We start from the raw sequence: 14,763 nt of genomic DNA on the forward strand, positions 1-14,763 counted from the left end.
TTATTTCAGCAGATGAAGATAAGTTAAAGTGATGAAAAGTGCTCAAACGCTCACTATTAAATAATATTTTAGATGAATTGCTTGAAAATGTCTAGGCTGAATCTTGCAAAGTCTATGGACATTGAAAGACTGTATTTCCATAAATACTCTCATGTAATCATTGTAGTATATTATATTACACATGGTAACAGGCATTCACTACATCTGGGGAAACCAGAGGAGCAGAGGTTTGGGCAGGGGAGAGGAGAGGAGGGCATAAGTGTGTGTCTGTGGGGGTGGGCGGTGGCAAGGGGCAGAGATAGGCCATTCCAAGACCTAGGAGAGAGGTAGGATAAAAGACCATGGAGAAAGTGGAAAGGTGAAGCAGTCACATTGATGATGGGATGAAGGGAAAGAATTCTTGTGAAGATGAAAAACTAACAAGGGAAAATGTCTTAACAATAAAACTGAGCATTCCCCAAAAGTCAACACAGCAGTAAAGAAAATAGTTAAATCACTTACATATTGTGAGTTATTTTGAAAGCAGTGGTAAAAGTTGTGTGTCAAAATACATAAGCGGGAGAAGCAATAAAATAGAATTTCTATCTTCCTTTCAAAACTGTTTTTGCAGGTACTGTATATAGAAAAGTTCTATCGCACCCCCTAGTGGATATATTGTGAAGCACATAAAACTTTCTCTGGCTGGAATGCTCACGTCTGCTTTGCACTCCGTCCACAGTACACATTCAGCGCAACCTTGAGATGCTTCATAGTAAGTGTCACGCAGAGGCAAGCTTGCATTCTAAATTATAATTATCTTTTTATTTGTATAGATTCGTAAACGTATTTAGCAGAAAGAGGCCACCCTTCTCCTACTCCCGGGTTCCCAGATTCCATTGGACTTACAATCACCCACCATTCCCGGCCAGCAAGACCAATGATCAGGGACGGCAGCGCTTGCAATTCAGCCCCATCTAAAGTTAGGGCAAAGCTACCGATCCTCATTGGGAAGAGGCGGGGGAAAGACTGCGCTGGGAATGGAGGGGTGAACGACATCGGTTGCCCCCTGGAAACTAAACTGGGGAGGAACCGAAGAAGGAAAGGCAGCGTGGCGCCCAAGAATCCTGGGAGCTGTAGTTCGCCCTCACGGAGCTCCTCCTCCCAGACCCCATTAGCAAACTACAGTTCAGGGGTCTGGAGTGAAATCTTCCCAAGCGGAGAGATGGGGAGTCCAGCCATGGAGAACCGATGAGCGGCAGGAGGGTAGGACGCAGAGGAGAAAGGCAAAGGAGAAAACGGGCAGAAGGGAGCTGCGCGCCCAGCGTGGGAATCCCTCGCGCGTCTGAGCGGCCACGTCCTGGGAAAGGCGTGGTGGGCGGAGCTTCCCATCTCAGGGACCGCTGGCATAGAGGGCGCCGCGGAGCATGATGGGAAAATCCTTCTAGCATCCGGCATGGAGGTCCTGGCGGCCGGCTCCAGGCAGCATCTCGGCGGCGGTGGCGGCCGGGACCAGCACCGACCAGGAGAGTGAGGCGGCGGCGGCGGCTTCCGGGGTCGGCCATGGTGTCCCAAGCCGTGCAGCTGCTCCGGCAGGGCGTGTGGGCGGCGCTCACCGGAGGCTGGTACCACGATCCGGAGCAGAGCAAGTTCACCAACAGCTGCCACCTCTATTTGTGGCTTTTCCTGCTCCTGCTGCCGATGGCGATGCACCTGGTGAGGAGGGAGCCGGCGGGGAGGGAGAGGCCCAGAGCCCCGGGGACAACGTCCCGAGCCAGGTTCTGTGCGGGCAGGCGGTCCCGCAGCTCCCTTCCTGAGCCCGGGATGTGGGCCCGGAGAAAGCAGGGCTTCCGCTCAACCCCGGGAAGTCCCGGTGGGCAGGTGGAGGCAGCGCGGCATGGGGAAGAGAGAGAAGGATTATGGGGATTCAGAAGGTGTCCTATGAAAAAACTCTAGGGACGATCCTTCTCCCAGCTGGTGCTACAATAAAACTATTATTATCTGCATTTTAACAATATGCCAGTAATATATTCATCTATTATGCTCCTATATTTCCCAAGGCTTATTCTCTCTTTTGATTTTGTTCTGCTATCAACTGTGTCGGGTGTGGGAACCTTTGGGTTGCTGGACTGCAACTCTCATAATCCCTGGACATCAGTTTTGCTTGCTGGGGCTGATGGGAGTTGTAGTTCAGCAATGTCTTGTTGGCCAAAACTTCCCCAGCCCTGGACTAAGTGCTGAGTGGCTCTTTGGATCCTGACCAAAGTATCTGCAATTGTATCTCTTGCCAGTCTGAAGAAATTGTGTGTGTGTGTGTGTGTGTGTGTGTGTGGCACTCTAACACCCACACATCCCTGCAAGTAAGCCGATTTAGGTAGTGGTTAAGAAAATGAGCTAAGAAGTTCCTGCTCCATGTCTCATATCAGCCACTGAATGGTCTTAGGCAAAGTAAAATCTCATCAGCCTCATTGCTCCTTCTACATCTGTAAAATGAAAATGATTAGCAATGTTACTACAGGGGTATCACACGCCATAACTGCTCCAGATGCTATTGGGACTCCAAGTCCCATCAGCCCCAGCCAGAATGGCCAGTGGCCAGTAATGATGGGAGTTGGAGTCCAAAATCATCTGGAAGGCCACAGGTTATCCACCACTGCCTTACATGGTTGTTGTAAAAATTACATTTCAAGCACTTAGGAAAAGCACCATGTAAATGCCAATAGTATTGTATAGTGGTTAGGAGAACATTAGCAGGGTTATCAATAATAATCAGTCTTGTTACAAATTTAAATTGTCACACTGCAAGTAAATGAAATCTACTGGCAAACCAATGGATCAGTTGCATTAACTCTTTGTTATTCTTATGTTTAGGCATTCCCTCCCAATGCCATCACAGCCTTTGTCTACTGTAGTTCTGTGACTGTGCTTTTCACGATCATCAAAGTAGTCAGTTATCGCCTGCATCTTATGTTTGACAAAGGAGAAGTGATTCAACAAAAGGTCTCATGGAAGGAAGGAAAGCAAAATAAAGAAGGTAGAAGAGACAATGCAGTTCGGCATATAAATCTCAGGCAAGTTTTCTTCCTTACTGTGTAAGGTTATCCTTGGTGCCCTCTGAAATAATGAGGAGGCGTACATGTAGGGAAACAAGCTTCTGCAAATAATTTACTGTGAGCAAATAGGCTTCCTGCCTTTGTCAGAAAATTATGGATGGTGCCAAGCAGCTGTTTAGGAGAGGGAAGGGAGGTAGATTAATCCCAGCAGAATTACTGATTGACTGCCAATTTTCTGACAGGCTGATTTGCACATATATTTGGAACAGGACTGGTGATGGTCATTGTGAGAAAAAGTCATCCGTGTATCTGAAGAAGTGTGCATGCACACGAAAGCTCATACCAAGAACTAACTTAGTTGGTCTTTAAGGTGCTACTGGAAGGAATTTTTTTATTCTGAATTCTTTGTTCTTTATTATTTTTGAATAGCAATAACATTGGGGACAGTTGTGCATTTGAAGAGCTCAAGCGTAATGGTTCAACACCAACCATCCACAGCAGCGTAAAAGTGCAGGCTATCCTCTCTCATCACTCTTCAGGAGTCCTGGTTAGTAAACCTTTTTCCGCAATGTTGTTCACTCTACATATGCCACTGGGTTTCTCTGACTATCAAAAATGTACTATGGGTTTTACTGTAAAAATAGTAGCATACCATCTTGTCAGGGGATGATTAGCTGCTTGTGCTTAAAATAGTGCCCCTTCAGAGTTTGTGCGGCCCCACAAACCTCTGTGTGTGACAGAGCTCCTCAGACATGTCTGCTCTAGTCACTAGTAGAGTCTGACAGTGGCTGCCTGCGGAAGCGCTTCCAGCAAAGAAGTTCCTTAACGGAAACGCGTCTCCTGGACTCACGACGTGGCAGCTTCCGGCGAAGCAAGGGTCTCCCTGCAGTTGCTTCTGACACCTCCCCGCTATTTTCGCTGGACGTGTCTCTCACCCCTTTCTCTCCCCTGCTGTTTCCTGCCTGGGCTGCTGCGTCTCTCTCAGCATTACTGAGATCCTCCTCCAGAGACCCCTCGCTCCCCCTCCTTGTCCCTGCTTTAGCTGCTGACTCTCTCCCAGTCTTTGGGAGCCCTACCACCTCCCTTTCCTCTGATGTCAGTTCCCTGACATCCACCTCCCCTCCAGGGCCCCCTTCTCCCCCGCCCCTACTCTCTCCTCTGGGCGGTGAGGAGCTGAAACCCCGAAAAGAATCCTCTTCATCTTCAGACGTCTCGAACATTTCCCTCCATCGGTCTTCGTTCCGACTCGCCGAATCCTCCTCCACCTCGGAATCAGAGAACCCCTCCAACTCTTCTTCTTCGTCGGTGGTGGCGAAGTATTCCCTCCGGAACCTCGCCACTGGCTGGGGTTTACGAGGGAATCTCTGATGAAAAGTTTCAATCAAAACCTCGTCATCTACATCCTCTGCCCTGACCCAGGTGTTTTCCGACTCCGGCTCCCCTTCCCACATTACCAAATACTCTACTTGCTCTCCCTTCCACCTGGAATCGAGAATCTCCGCTACATGGTAGCTGTGTTCTTTTTCCTCCATAGCTGGTCCCCTATTGACCCTCCCCTCTCTGTCCCCTATATACGGTGACAGCAACGACCTGTGGAACACTGGGTGCAACTTCATGTGGTTCGGTAACCGGAGTCTGAAAGCCACTGGGTTGACCTGTTGCGTGACTTCAAATGGGCCCAGTCTTTTGGGTCTTAACTTCTTACAACCTCCTTTAAATGGTAACCCTTGGGTGGACAGCCACACCTGGTCCCCCACCCTAATGCTTTCCCCTTCCCTTCTGGTTTTGTCTGCCTGCCTCTTATATTCCTCCTTCGCCCTGTTTAAATTAAGTTGGAGCTGGCGATGGATCGCTTCCATTTCTTCAACGAACTGTTCTGCGGCTGGAACGCTCCAGTTCTCCCCTTCCCCCCCTGGGAAGGCTCGGGGATGACACCCGTGATTAGCCAAAAAAGGGCTCATCCCCGTGGACACGTTCTCTGCATTGTTGTAGGCAAATTCTGCCAACGCCAGCTTCTCCACCCAATCATTCTCTCTGTCATTCACATAACACCTCAAATATTGCTGGAGGACACCATTAGCTCTTTCCGCCTGCCCGTTGGTTTCTGGATGACGGGCAGTAGAGAAATTCACCTCTACATGCAATAAGCTCATGAGCTTCCTCCAGAACCTGGAAGTAAATTGTTTCCCTCGGTCAGAAACCACCCTCAAGGGGGCGCCATGCAGCCTAAACACATTTTCCACAAACAATTTAGCGGTTTCTTCCGCTGTGACCGCATGTGAGCAGGCTATAAAGTGGGCCATCTTGGTTAACAGGTCTACCACAACCATGATGGCTGTTTTCCCTTTGGACCTGGGCAGATCAGTCATGAAATCTATTGCCACTGCCTCCCATGGCCTTTCCGGCGTGGGTAGTGGTTCTAATAAACCTGCCGGTGCCCGCCTCTCCCCCTTGGCTCGTTGGCATCGGTCACACCCTCTCACATATTCCCGCACATCTTCCCTGACCTTGGGCCACCAGAATTCCCTGGTAACCAGCCACATGGTTTTGTGTTGCCCAAAATGCCCTGCTGTGGGGCTATCGTGCAGTTGCTTGAGCACCTTTTCCCTCAATTCCCCTTCAGGTATGTATAACGCTCCCTTGTAGTACAACGCCCCATCTCTCTCCTCAAAACCCCCGGGTTTGTCTCCCTCCCTCCTGAGACCCCTGAGTTTGTCCTGGGCGTATTCATCCTGCACCGTTCCCTCTACCAGTTCCCTTTGCCCCACCAATGCCGCCCCACACACCCAGCGGTCCTCGGGAATGACATGGGTCTCTTCGGGTGCACCCTCTCCCTCCAAATATTCAGGTTTGCGTGAGAGAGCGTCCGCCCTAACGTTCTCCGGGCCTGGTACGTAACAAATCTCAAAGTTAAATTTGGAGAACTCCTGGGCCCATCTCAACTGCCGTTGGTTGAGCACTCGCGCAGTTCTCCAATACTCTAGATTCTTATGGTCCGTGCACACTTGCACCTTCTGTTGTGCACCAATTAGCAGGTGCCTCCATCTCCGGAAGGCCTCATAAATCGCAAGAAGTTCCCGGTCGTACACCGTGTAGTTCCTCTCGGATTTGTTCAGCTTTCGCGAAAAGAAGGCACACGGTCGCCACTCTGACCCCTCCTTCCCTGGCTGCAGAAGAAGCACCGCCCCTATGGCTCTGTCAGAAGCGTCTGTTTCGACCCTCAGCTTTTTTTGTAAATCCACATGTAGAAGTTGTTCATCCGAGGCGAAGGCCCTTTTCAGTTCCTCAAACGCTCGCTCCGCCTCCCCCGTCCAAACAAACTTCTTTTTACTGCTGAGACAGTCCGTGATGGGCGCCGTCAGGTGGGCGAAGTTTCGGATGAACTTACGATAAAAGTTTCCAAACCCTAGGAACCTCTGCACATCCTTCTTGGTCTTGGGTGTTTTCCATTCCAGCACCGCTTGAACCTTGCCGGGGTCCATGGCCAACCCCTTGTCTGACAAGCGGTACCCCAGGAATTCCACCTCCTTGGTATGAAACTGACACTTCTCCAGTTTCACCCACAGTCTGTTGGCTTGCAGCCTGCTCAACACTTCTCTGACGTCTCTCACATGTTGCTCCTCATTCTCCGAATACACCAACACGTCATCTAAGAAGGCCACGCAATTCTTGTAGAGCAAAGGCCCCAGTACGTGGTTCATGAAGGCTTGAAAACACGCGGAGCCTGTTTGTAATCCAAAAGGCATAACGAGGTATTCAAATGCCCCCAAAGGGGTGAACATGGTGGTCTTCCATTCATCCCCTTTCCTTATACGTATCAGGTTGTACGCCCCCCTTAGGTCCAGCTTTGTAAAAATCTTTCCTTTTCGCACCCTGGTCAAAATATCATCAATCCTGGGCATAGGAAAAGCCGCCGGCTCTGTCACTGCATTTAGGCGCCGAAAGTCACATACCAGCCTCGGCTTGTCCGTGTTTTTTTTATCCACAAAAAACACTGGGCTACCCCCCGCTGCCTTGGACTCTCTGATGAAGCCTCTCTTCAGGTTCTTGTCAATGAACGCTCGCAACTCCTGCATTTCCCTGTCTGACATGGCATACAACTTGCCTACAGGAAGCTGTGCTCCAGGGAGTAAATTGATCTGGCAATCAAAGGGCCTATGCGGGGGTAGTTGGTCAGCTTCCTTCTCGCTGAACACGTCGCTGAGATCAGCATACTGTGGTGGCACCTTCCCCTTCTCCATTACTTCAGTCCCTGCTAGGGTGGCTTGGGCCCCTGCTGACCCCTTTTCCCCCCTGCAGTGTTCTAAGCAATGTGCTGAACCAAAGGAAACCACTCTTTGATGCCAGCCCACCAGCGGATCATGTAAGGCTAGCCAGCTCATTCCCAAAATAATGGGAGCGCCTCCCAAGGTGGCCACATTAAACGCTATCAGTTCTGTGTGCCTTGCCACCCTCATTATCATTGGGACGGTCTGCAAGCTGACTCCTCCTCCCAACAGTTCCCTGCCATCGATCGTGGTCACCTGCAGGGGGTTGCTTAAAGGGATAGTCTGTATCTGATGTTCAGCAGCAAACTCCTTGCTCATAAAATTGCAGGAGCTGCCTGAGTCCAACAGCGCCTTTATTTTTAGGGGGTGTCCATTTTGCAGCTCTAGCGACACTTCAATCACTAGAGCAGGTCGAGGAGCTTCTGGCACGGGCACTTTCACTGCTCTTTGGCCTGGCTGCAGTGCCCTGACTCTGGCAACCAGGCGTTGGCTTTTACCTGCTCCGTTTCTCCCTGCTCTTCCCCCTCAACTGCTCCCACCATCCCTTGCCATTCCTTCCTCTGGGGGCAGACTCTGGCAAAGTGGCCTGGCTGTTGGCAGAGATAGCATTTCCGGGCTCCCTTTCCCTCCTTCTTCGCCCCCTCACTGGGCTTTGAAACTGCGCGCGCGCGGGCTGTTCCGATTTCCATCGGCTCTGCCGGCGGGAAAGCTGGCTCAGGAATGTCTGGAATGCGTAACTCCTTCCAACGTTCCCCTCTCCCTTCCCGCCTCTCCAAGGCTCTTGCCTCCTGGCGCGCTCCAATGGTCAGCGCAGATTTGGTCAGCTGATCCATAGACACCGCCCTGGGGCTCCTGGCCAGCTCGTCCTTCACAGCTGAAGAAAGACCTTCTTCAAATAGCATCTGAATTGGTGCTGCCGATAAATCCCACCCCAATCTGTGAATCAGCATGGTAAATTCAGTCCAGTACTCACGGACAGATCTGCTTCCCTGCTTGCAAGCCATTAGCTGTCTGCGCACCACCCCTTCCTCAATATCGCTGGAAAACATGATATCCATTGCACGAAAGAATTTCATAGTGTCCTTTAGGATATCGTTGTGCGTTGCCATCAGGGGTCGAACCCAGTCCCGCGCCCCCTTCTCAAGATGCCCAATTACGAAAGCAACTCGCGATTCCTCATCAGGGAACTCATCAAACTGCACATTCAGGGCATATTGCATCTCAGTCCTAAAGGCATGGTAATCCTTGGGGTCCCCCCCAAACTTCTGCACCAATCCTGGTACCTTTCTGGGGAACTGAGTGGTTCTCCCCTTTTTGTCAGCATCCTGAGCCCTTCTCTCCTCGAGCCTCGCCGTCTGCAGCGCAAGTTGGACCTCCAACGCTCGGTATCTTTCTTCCAAGCTTGGACCAGCTCCACCCCCTGCTCCTCCGGCTCCGTCTCCGGCTGGGTCGCTCATGATGCTTTCTCCTGCACAGGCAGCGTACAGAGACTGTCAGACTGCTGTCAGGGGATGATTAGCTGCTTGTGCTTAAAATAGTGCCCCTTCAGAGTTTGTGCGGCCCCACAAACCTCTGTGTGTGACAGAGCTCCTCAGACATGTCTGCTCTAGTCACTAGTAGAGTCTGACAGTGGCTGCCTGCGGAAGCGCTTCCAGCAAAGAAGTTCCTTAACGGAAACGCGTCTCCTGGACTCACGACGTGGCAGCTTCCGGCGAAGCAAGGGTCTCCCTGCAGTTGCTTCTGACACCTCCCCGCTATTTTCGCTGGACGTGTCTCTCACCCCTTTCTCTCCCCTGCTGTTTCCTGCCTGGGCTGCTGCGTCTCTCTCAGCATTACTGAGATCCTCCTCCAGAGACCCCTCGCTCCCCCTCCTTGTCCCTGCTTTAGCTGCTGACTCTCTCCCAGTCTTTGGGAGCCCTACCACCTCCCTTTCCTCTGATGTCAGTTCCCTGACACATCTCCTTTGCCTAGCAAAGCAAAATGCAAGATGGGATGTCATTGTGTTCCAAGGTTTGCCATCCCTGCAAGCAGCAGCTAGTGAAGTCGGGCAGGGAAGTTCAGAGGGTTGTGGTGCCAGACCATCCGTTTTGTTTTACTGCTGTACACATGACAGGGAAGGGGGAATGGTGGGGCCGGTGTATTTGGTGATACCCATATACTGTAGCTCCAATAACATCTGGTTCTGGTCATCGTTATCAATGCAAATTTGAAAAGATCCTGTTTTAATTACTGTGTACTAATTGAATTGCATATTTTATTTGTGGATGTCTATATTTTAATGTTTTGATGGGTTTATTTTATTCCGTTATTTTAATTCTGGGTGTCTATATTAATGCTGATGTAGTAGCCTTCCAAGTGGTTTACAAGTATAGAACCCTATGTTAGCATTCAGCAGTATATGAAATAATAAATATAATAATAATCATTCAGTGGCCAAAAATACTAAAGAAGGAGAAGGAAATTTAAAGATTCAGAATTCTTTTGTTCTCTCCCCTTGTCCCAAGATGTGATCAGTGCTGAGTACTGTGATAGTGATAATGACTGTTAGTGAATGGGAGGAGAGGTGGGGGTCATTTGGGGTGAGTCCAGCACCTGCTTCCCTCTTCTGGGGCTCTAACATGTCCACTTGCTTAGTTGCAGAAGACAATAGGGAAGCTTTTTTAGTTTGCACATCTCTGTGTGAAGCAGACCCACTAGAATGTGGCAATAAAAAAAATATGATGTGAGGTTTTACCCATTAAACCAGTGTGGGGGCATCCCTGGCTACATTTTCCTGTTCTGTACATGTAGATGACACCAATGTTGGCCTCAGTGGGAAGCTGACTCACATGGGTAGCAATTGTGTAGAGCTTTGAGATGGATTCATGATTCAGATACATTTCAAATAACAACAGCAACAATATTCTCCAATTTACAGGTTTCAAGTATTCAGTTAGAGTTATTAGTATGTTTTTTTTAAGTATTGCTTGCTGACTCTTGACATCTGAAAGGAAAAGAAACTTTCTTAACTTGTGAAATGTACTATGAACAAAATGATTAGTTGCAATACCACCACCACATCCTTCATTGAATGTAGAGTAATCACATAGCTTACCCTGAGACATCTATGAGATATTGGGTGCAATCCTTGTATTCTGTCTTTATTATTTTTGCCATTGATTTTAAGTGGGATATAGGCTATACTTACTATGATTTGCTAAAGTACTCTGTTTTAAATTATGCACATTTTAAATATAACATGGATCACATAATCCATTTGCTTCATTTTTAGGAACTGCCAGCACAAGAAACGATTGAAGATCTGAAAGGTACCTTATAGATAATGTTTGTTACTATTGTTAAAAGTGTTTCACCCCAAAAACTGTACACCTCAGAGTTTAGAGCATGTTCCTAAAATAAATGGTGGCAGTGAACTTTATATAACTTGTAAATGTTTACTATTTATACTTTGTTTTAGAGCGCATGTTCATGCCCCACTGAAAGCAATAGGACTTAGAGGCTTAGTTGTGTACTGCCCCATTGATTCTAGTGGGGATTTTCTGGACTGCCTAGTGTGACGGAACTTCACATGTGTTTGGGTCCCTTCTTATTAGGAGTAATGCTTCTGGAAGACCAGCCCGCCCTACCGGTTTCATCTACCTCGCCCTGTGTCAAAGCAGATATTCTGTCTGCTTCTATGGCACTTATGTCAAGTTCTACCACATCAGCAATAGTGGCGAAGCCAAATGCCATGGAGACATTTATCAGCGCTGCAACCAGTGAAAAGGATGAGAAGGTGCAGCTTTCTAGTTACAGTGCAGTGGAGGATACGCCTCTTGATAAAGGTGTGGTTAAGAAATTGCCAAATCTTTCCTTGTCCCAGTATGACATTATAAAAGCTGGCATTTCCTTTGAGTCCTGGAGCACTGATAATTCAGTCATCATTTCTGAGCATCTAAGCAACCCAAAGTGTTTCCGGAGAGAAAAAGTGCTGGATGCGTCTGCTCAAGACATCACTACCACTAGTTGCCTGCAATGTAATACCGTGGCAGCCAAGGGAGTGGATGGACCTCTGGAAAGTTCCTACCTTGATGACATGAAGGTTCACCTTGACGATTCGGAGAGTGAGGTAGCTGTTGCTCTCATTGACAACTCTCTCTCTGGAGATCCGCTTACACTACATGAACCGATTAAAATTGTGATCACCATGAGTAGCACCCAGAACTCAACCACCGACCTGGATGGCTCGCGCCATTTGCAAGTTTTGGGGGCTGAAATTGGATCCAGCTCAGATCCAGAGTCTGGTGTTGTCATGGCAGACCAGCACAGTAAGCAAAGCAGTGAAATGATGAGAATCCCCGTCATCACCTTTGAACTGTCTGATGACAGCGGAGGCCAGGCTTATCAAGAAGCGAGCGAAAGTTTGAGAACGCCAGACAATTTAAACGTAGATGCCTCATCCAACCAGTGTTCGGGCTATGAATCTGGCGAACAGGACAATAATGCAAAAGAGGACGGTGACAACCCAATGGATAATCACGAAGAAACAAGCACTTGCCCGGAGAATGCCTCTGAGAACGTAGAAGTCCTGACTTTACATCCCAAAGAAGGGCAGCAGAATTTGGGCGTACCCTCTTACAAAGCAGCTCACGAGAAAAGGCATGCTCGCGTGCTCAGTGTGGACAGCGGGACTGATGTTTTTTTAAGTAAGAATTCCTCGGAGACAGTCAGTGATAAAGAGAAGCTTTTGCCAACCTCTAAATCTGACCTGGAAGCTAAAGAAGGACAGATGCCAAATGAATCTAATTTCTTGGAATTCGTCTCGCTGCTGGAATCCATTAACACCTCAAAGGCAACCGCGTCTGATGGCAAACCAGAGACTGCAAAAGATAAGCGGATAACTGGAGGTATGCTGCATGCTTTCAAAATTATGAGCCATCTCTGCACTTAAGGCATTTCTGAGCACTTGCATTAAGAGCAACTTGCCAGTCAAGGGGTGGTAGCAGATAGCAATATATAGTCCAGAATGTAAAGTGTGGTGTTTTTTAAAGCTGAAAATGGAGTACCATATGCTGTTGTGTGCCGTACAGAAGATTCTTAAACCACATACGAATGAGTTACACACAGAAATCCTCAGTTTGTGTAATTGATGTTTTCATTGCATGTTATGATTTGTGTTGGATATTTTACAGTTATATGTAAACTGTTTTGAGGTCCCCTGTGGTGGAAATAGATGTACAAAATCTCTGAAACACTACATGAAATAGACAGTGCAACCCTGTGCTGCTTTGTCTAGCCACAGCCAGAGAAGTGTGTTAGCTAGTACCTTGGATTAGCTCCTATACCACAGTGTCTCCTTGTACTGGAACTTGTGCTGTGATTGTTCTGAAGTCAGCCCCACTAAGCCCTGAATAAATACGCTGACATTCACGGTGTAAGTGAAATTCAAAAAGCAAAAAAAATGAGGGGGATGTTTATTTACGTTAGCGTTGCCTACAGGTTCTAATCATGAGTCATTTTGCCACTGACACAAATTCATGGAAGCATGAAGGAAAATATGGCAGGTGATTTTAACCCCTTATTTATATATATATTATTATTATTACATCACTACCTATGTACATGGTGCTATATAGAATTTTATAAGCCAGGATTGGGGGCCTTTTTTTTTCTTTCAAAAGCCATGTTACTTTTCTCTTTCTCTCGGGCACCCGATTTCCCAACTGTTTTTCTCCCTCCTTCCCATTCACATGAAACTAATCTGAGGGTCACAGGTAACTCACCTGACATAAACAGATCCTTGCCCCAACCTGTTCTGAATACCATATGACTTTGAAAAATTGTCTGCCAGACTGTAGTTGTTTTCGTAGTTTGGGTGTCTCACTCCTCATCAAAAATACTCTTGCTCTCTCAAAAAGAGAAAGCATGAAAACAACACATTTCCAGTGTCTTATATAAGTAGCCTTTCTATTTTTTAGATGGCTGCACAACAGAGAAAAAGGAAGAAACTCCAGAAATGGATAAAAACAGTGCACATGGATCTTCAAAGCAGGATAAGCCAGAGATGCAAACTCAAGACTCTGGTAGTATTAATCCAACTGCCCCAGAGCCTATCAAGTTCACTGCTCAGTAAGAAGTTTCTTCTCCTCATTGACTGTGTCTGAAATGATTCATATCAGTTGCTTACAGCGAGAATAATTAATTTCAGTGTCTCTTTTTGCTTTTGTGCCTAGTTACCAGAGCACCAGGCAAAGGCAGATCATTTACCGGGTTACTTCACAGCAAGATAGTTCCCTCTTGCAAGTCATAAGTGGGCCTGAGGCTTCTATGCAAGAAGAGATGTCTGTGGATGCAATGCATGTCTTCATAGATGAAAATGGTAAGCTCCGTAGAGAACTTAGGAGAAAGGGAGAGGTGTCTATGAATAAGGTTGCTTTATTTTTTTACAAGATGCATTCAATATTTATTGGATTGTAGGATAGTTATATAAGTACCTGGGCATGAGATCCACAGCCTTGTATACAGAAGGGATTCATACTCTGGGTGGATCACTTAGGTCACTGTATTCATAAGCCCCAAACATACACACAGACTCACTAAGCCAAGTGGATTCTAGAACTTGGGTCTTGTCCACACTGGAGTTTCCCAAGAGGGAATATCTACTGGTATGAATGGGAAAGACAGAAGTTGCTTCTCATATGCTATTTAAATGCAGGCAGGTGTGGGCATTCTAATTCAAATTGGGGGAAGGAAATGAATTAACAGCTGTATAACACTGAAATGTTGACAAAGGCTCACTGCAAGTGGATTCCAGAGCTTCATTGACTTCGGTGGTTTCCCGGCCAAAGTCTAGATGAATTAGGGAGTAGCAGATTGAATAGAGCATCAAGGCATCACTCCTGCTTCTTCACCACAGCAGAGACCCCCTTCCTTTTCCTCAGAACCTATAATGTCTATTGGAGTGGACAGAAGGTAGATGAGGATCTTCTGGTAGATCTCTGGATTTGAAGTACACAAGCAAAGATTTCTGTTTAATAATAACAACCACAAAATTACCGTATTTTTTGCACCATAACACTCACTTTTTTCCTCCTAAAAAGTAAGGGGAAATGTCTGTGCGTGTTATGGAGGGAATGCCCACGGGTGGCATGCCTACGGATTTCCCTCCTCTAAAAACTATGTGCGTGTTATGGTTGGGTGCGTGTTATAGAGCGAAAAATGTGGTACTTTCCTCCATCCTCCTCAATAATACTGCTAAAATGAGGAAAGTGAAGTGGGAAAGGATCGTGAACCTCCATTTTGTTCTGGTCCTCCAAACAAATTCTGGGAATAATTTATTGGATGTGTATATCTTTTTCACCTGGCTATGGTTACTGGATCTTAGTAACAAAATAGATTCCACAAGCCTGAAATTCCCCCCCCCCATAAATAAAATGGGAGGAAGCTGAGTAGTGGGCAGCTGTGGCATGACTTGCGTCAAAGCATGC

At 47.5% G+C, this 14,763-nt stretch overlaps 1 protein-coding gene across 2 annotated transcripts in view; it reads left to right on the top strand.

Moving 5' to 3' along the window:
* The first annotated feature begins 1,436 nt into the window (after positions 1 to 1,436).
* PCNX2 (pecanex 2) overlaps positions 1,437 to 14,763 on the top strand; it is a 116,857-nt gene continuing 103,530 nt past the window's right edge. Inside the window, exons 1-7 of one of the 2 annotated variants that reach the window (XM_082214952.1) lie at positions 1,437 to 1,692; positions 2,848 to 3,047; positions 3,459 to 3,576; positions 10,569 to 10,605; positions 10,891 to 12,183; positions 13,255 to 13,405; positions 13,510 to 13,655. In XM_082214952.1, the coding sequence (XP_082071078.1) occupies positions 1,540 to 1,692; positions 2,848 to 3,047; positions 3,459 to 3,576; positions 10,569 to 10,605; positions 10,891 to 12,183; positions 13,255 to 13,405; positions 13,510 to 13,655 (2,098 nt within the window). In that variant the 5' untranslated portion in view covers positions 1,437 to 1,539. The remainder of the gene's footprint in view (positions 1,693 to 2,847; positions 3,048 to 3,458; positions 3,577 to 10,568; positions 10,606 to 10,890; positions 12,184 to 13,254; positions 13,406 to 13,509; positions 13,656 to 14,763) is intronic. The other variant, XM_082214951.1, reaches the window with a different exon arrangement.

This window comes from Podarcis vaucheri, assembly GCF_965113315.1.
Source record: "Podarcis vaucheri genome assembly, chromosome: 3".
In the NCBI taxonomy this organism is placed as follows: Eukaryota; Metazoa; Chordata; class Lepidosauria; order Squamata; family Lacertidae; genus Podarcis; species Podarcis vaucheri.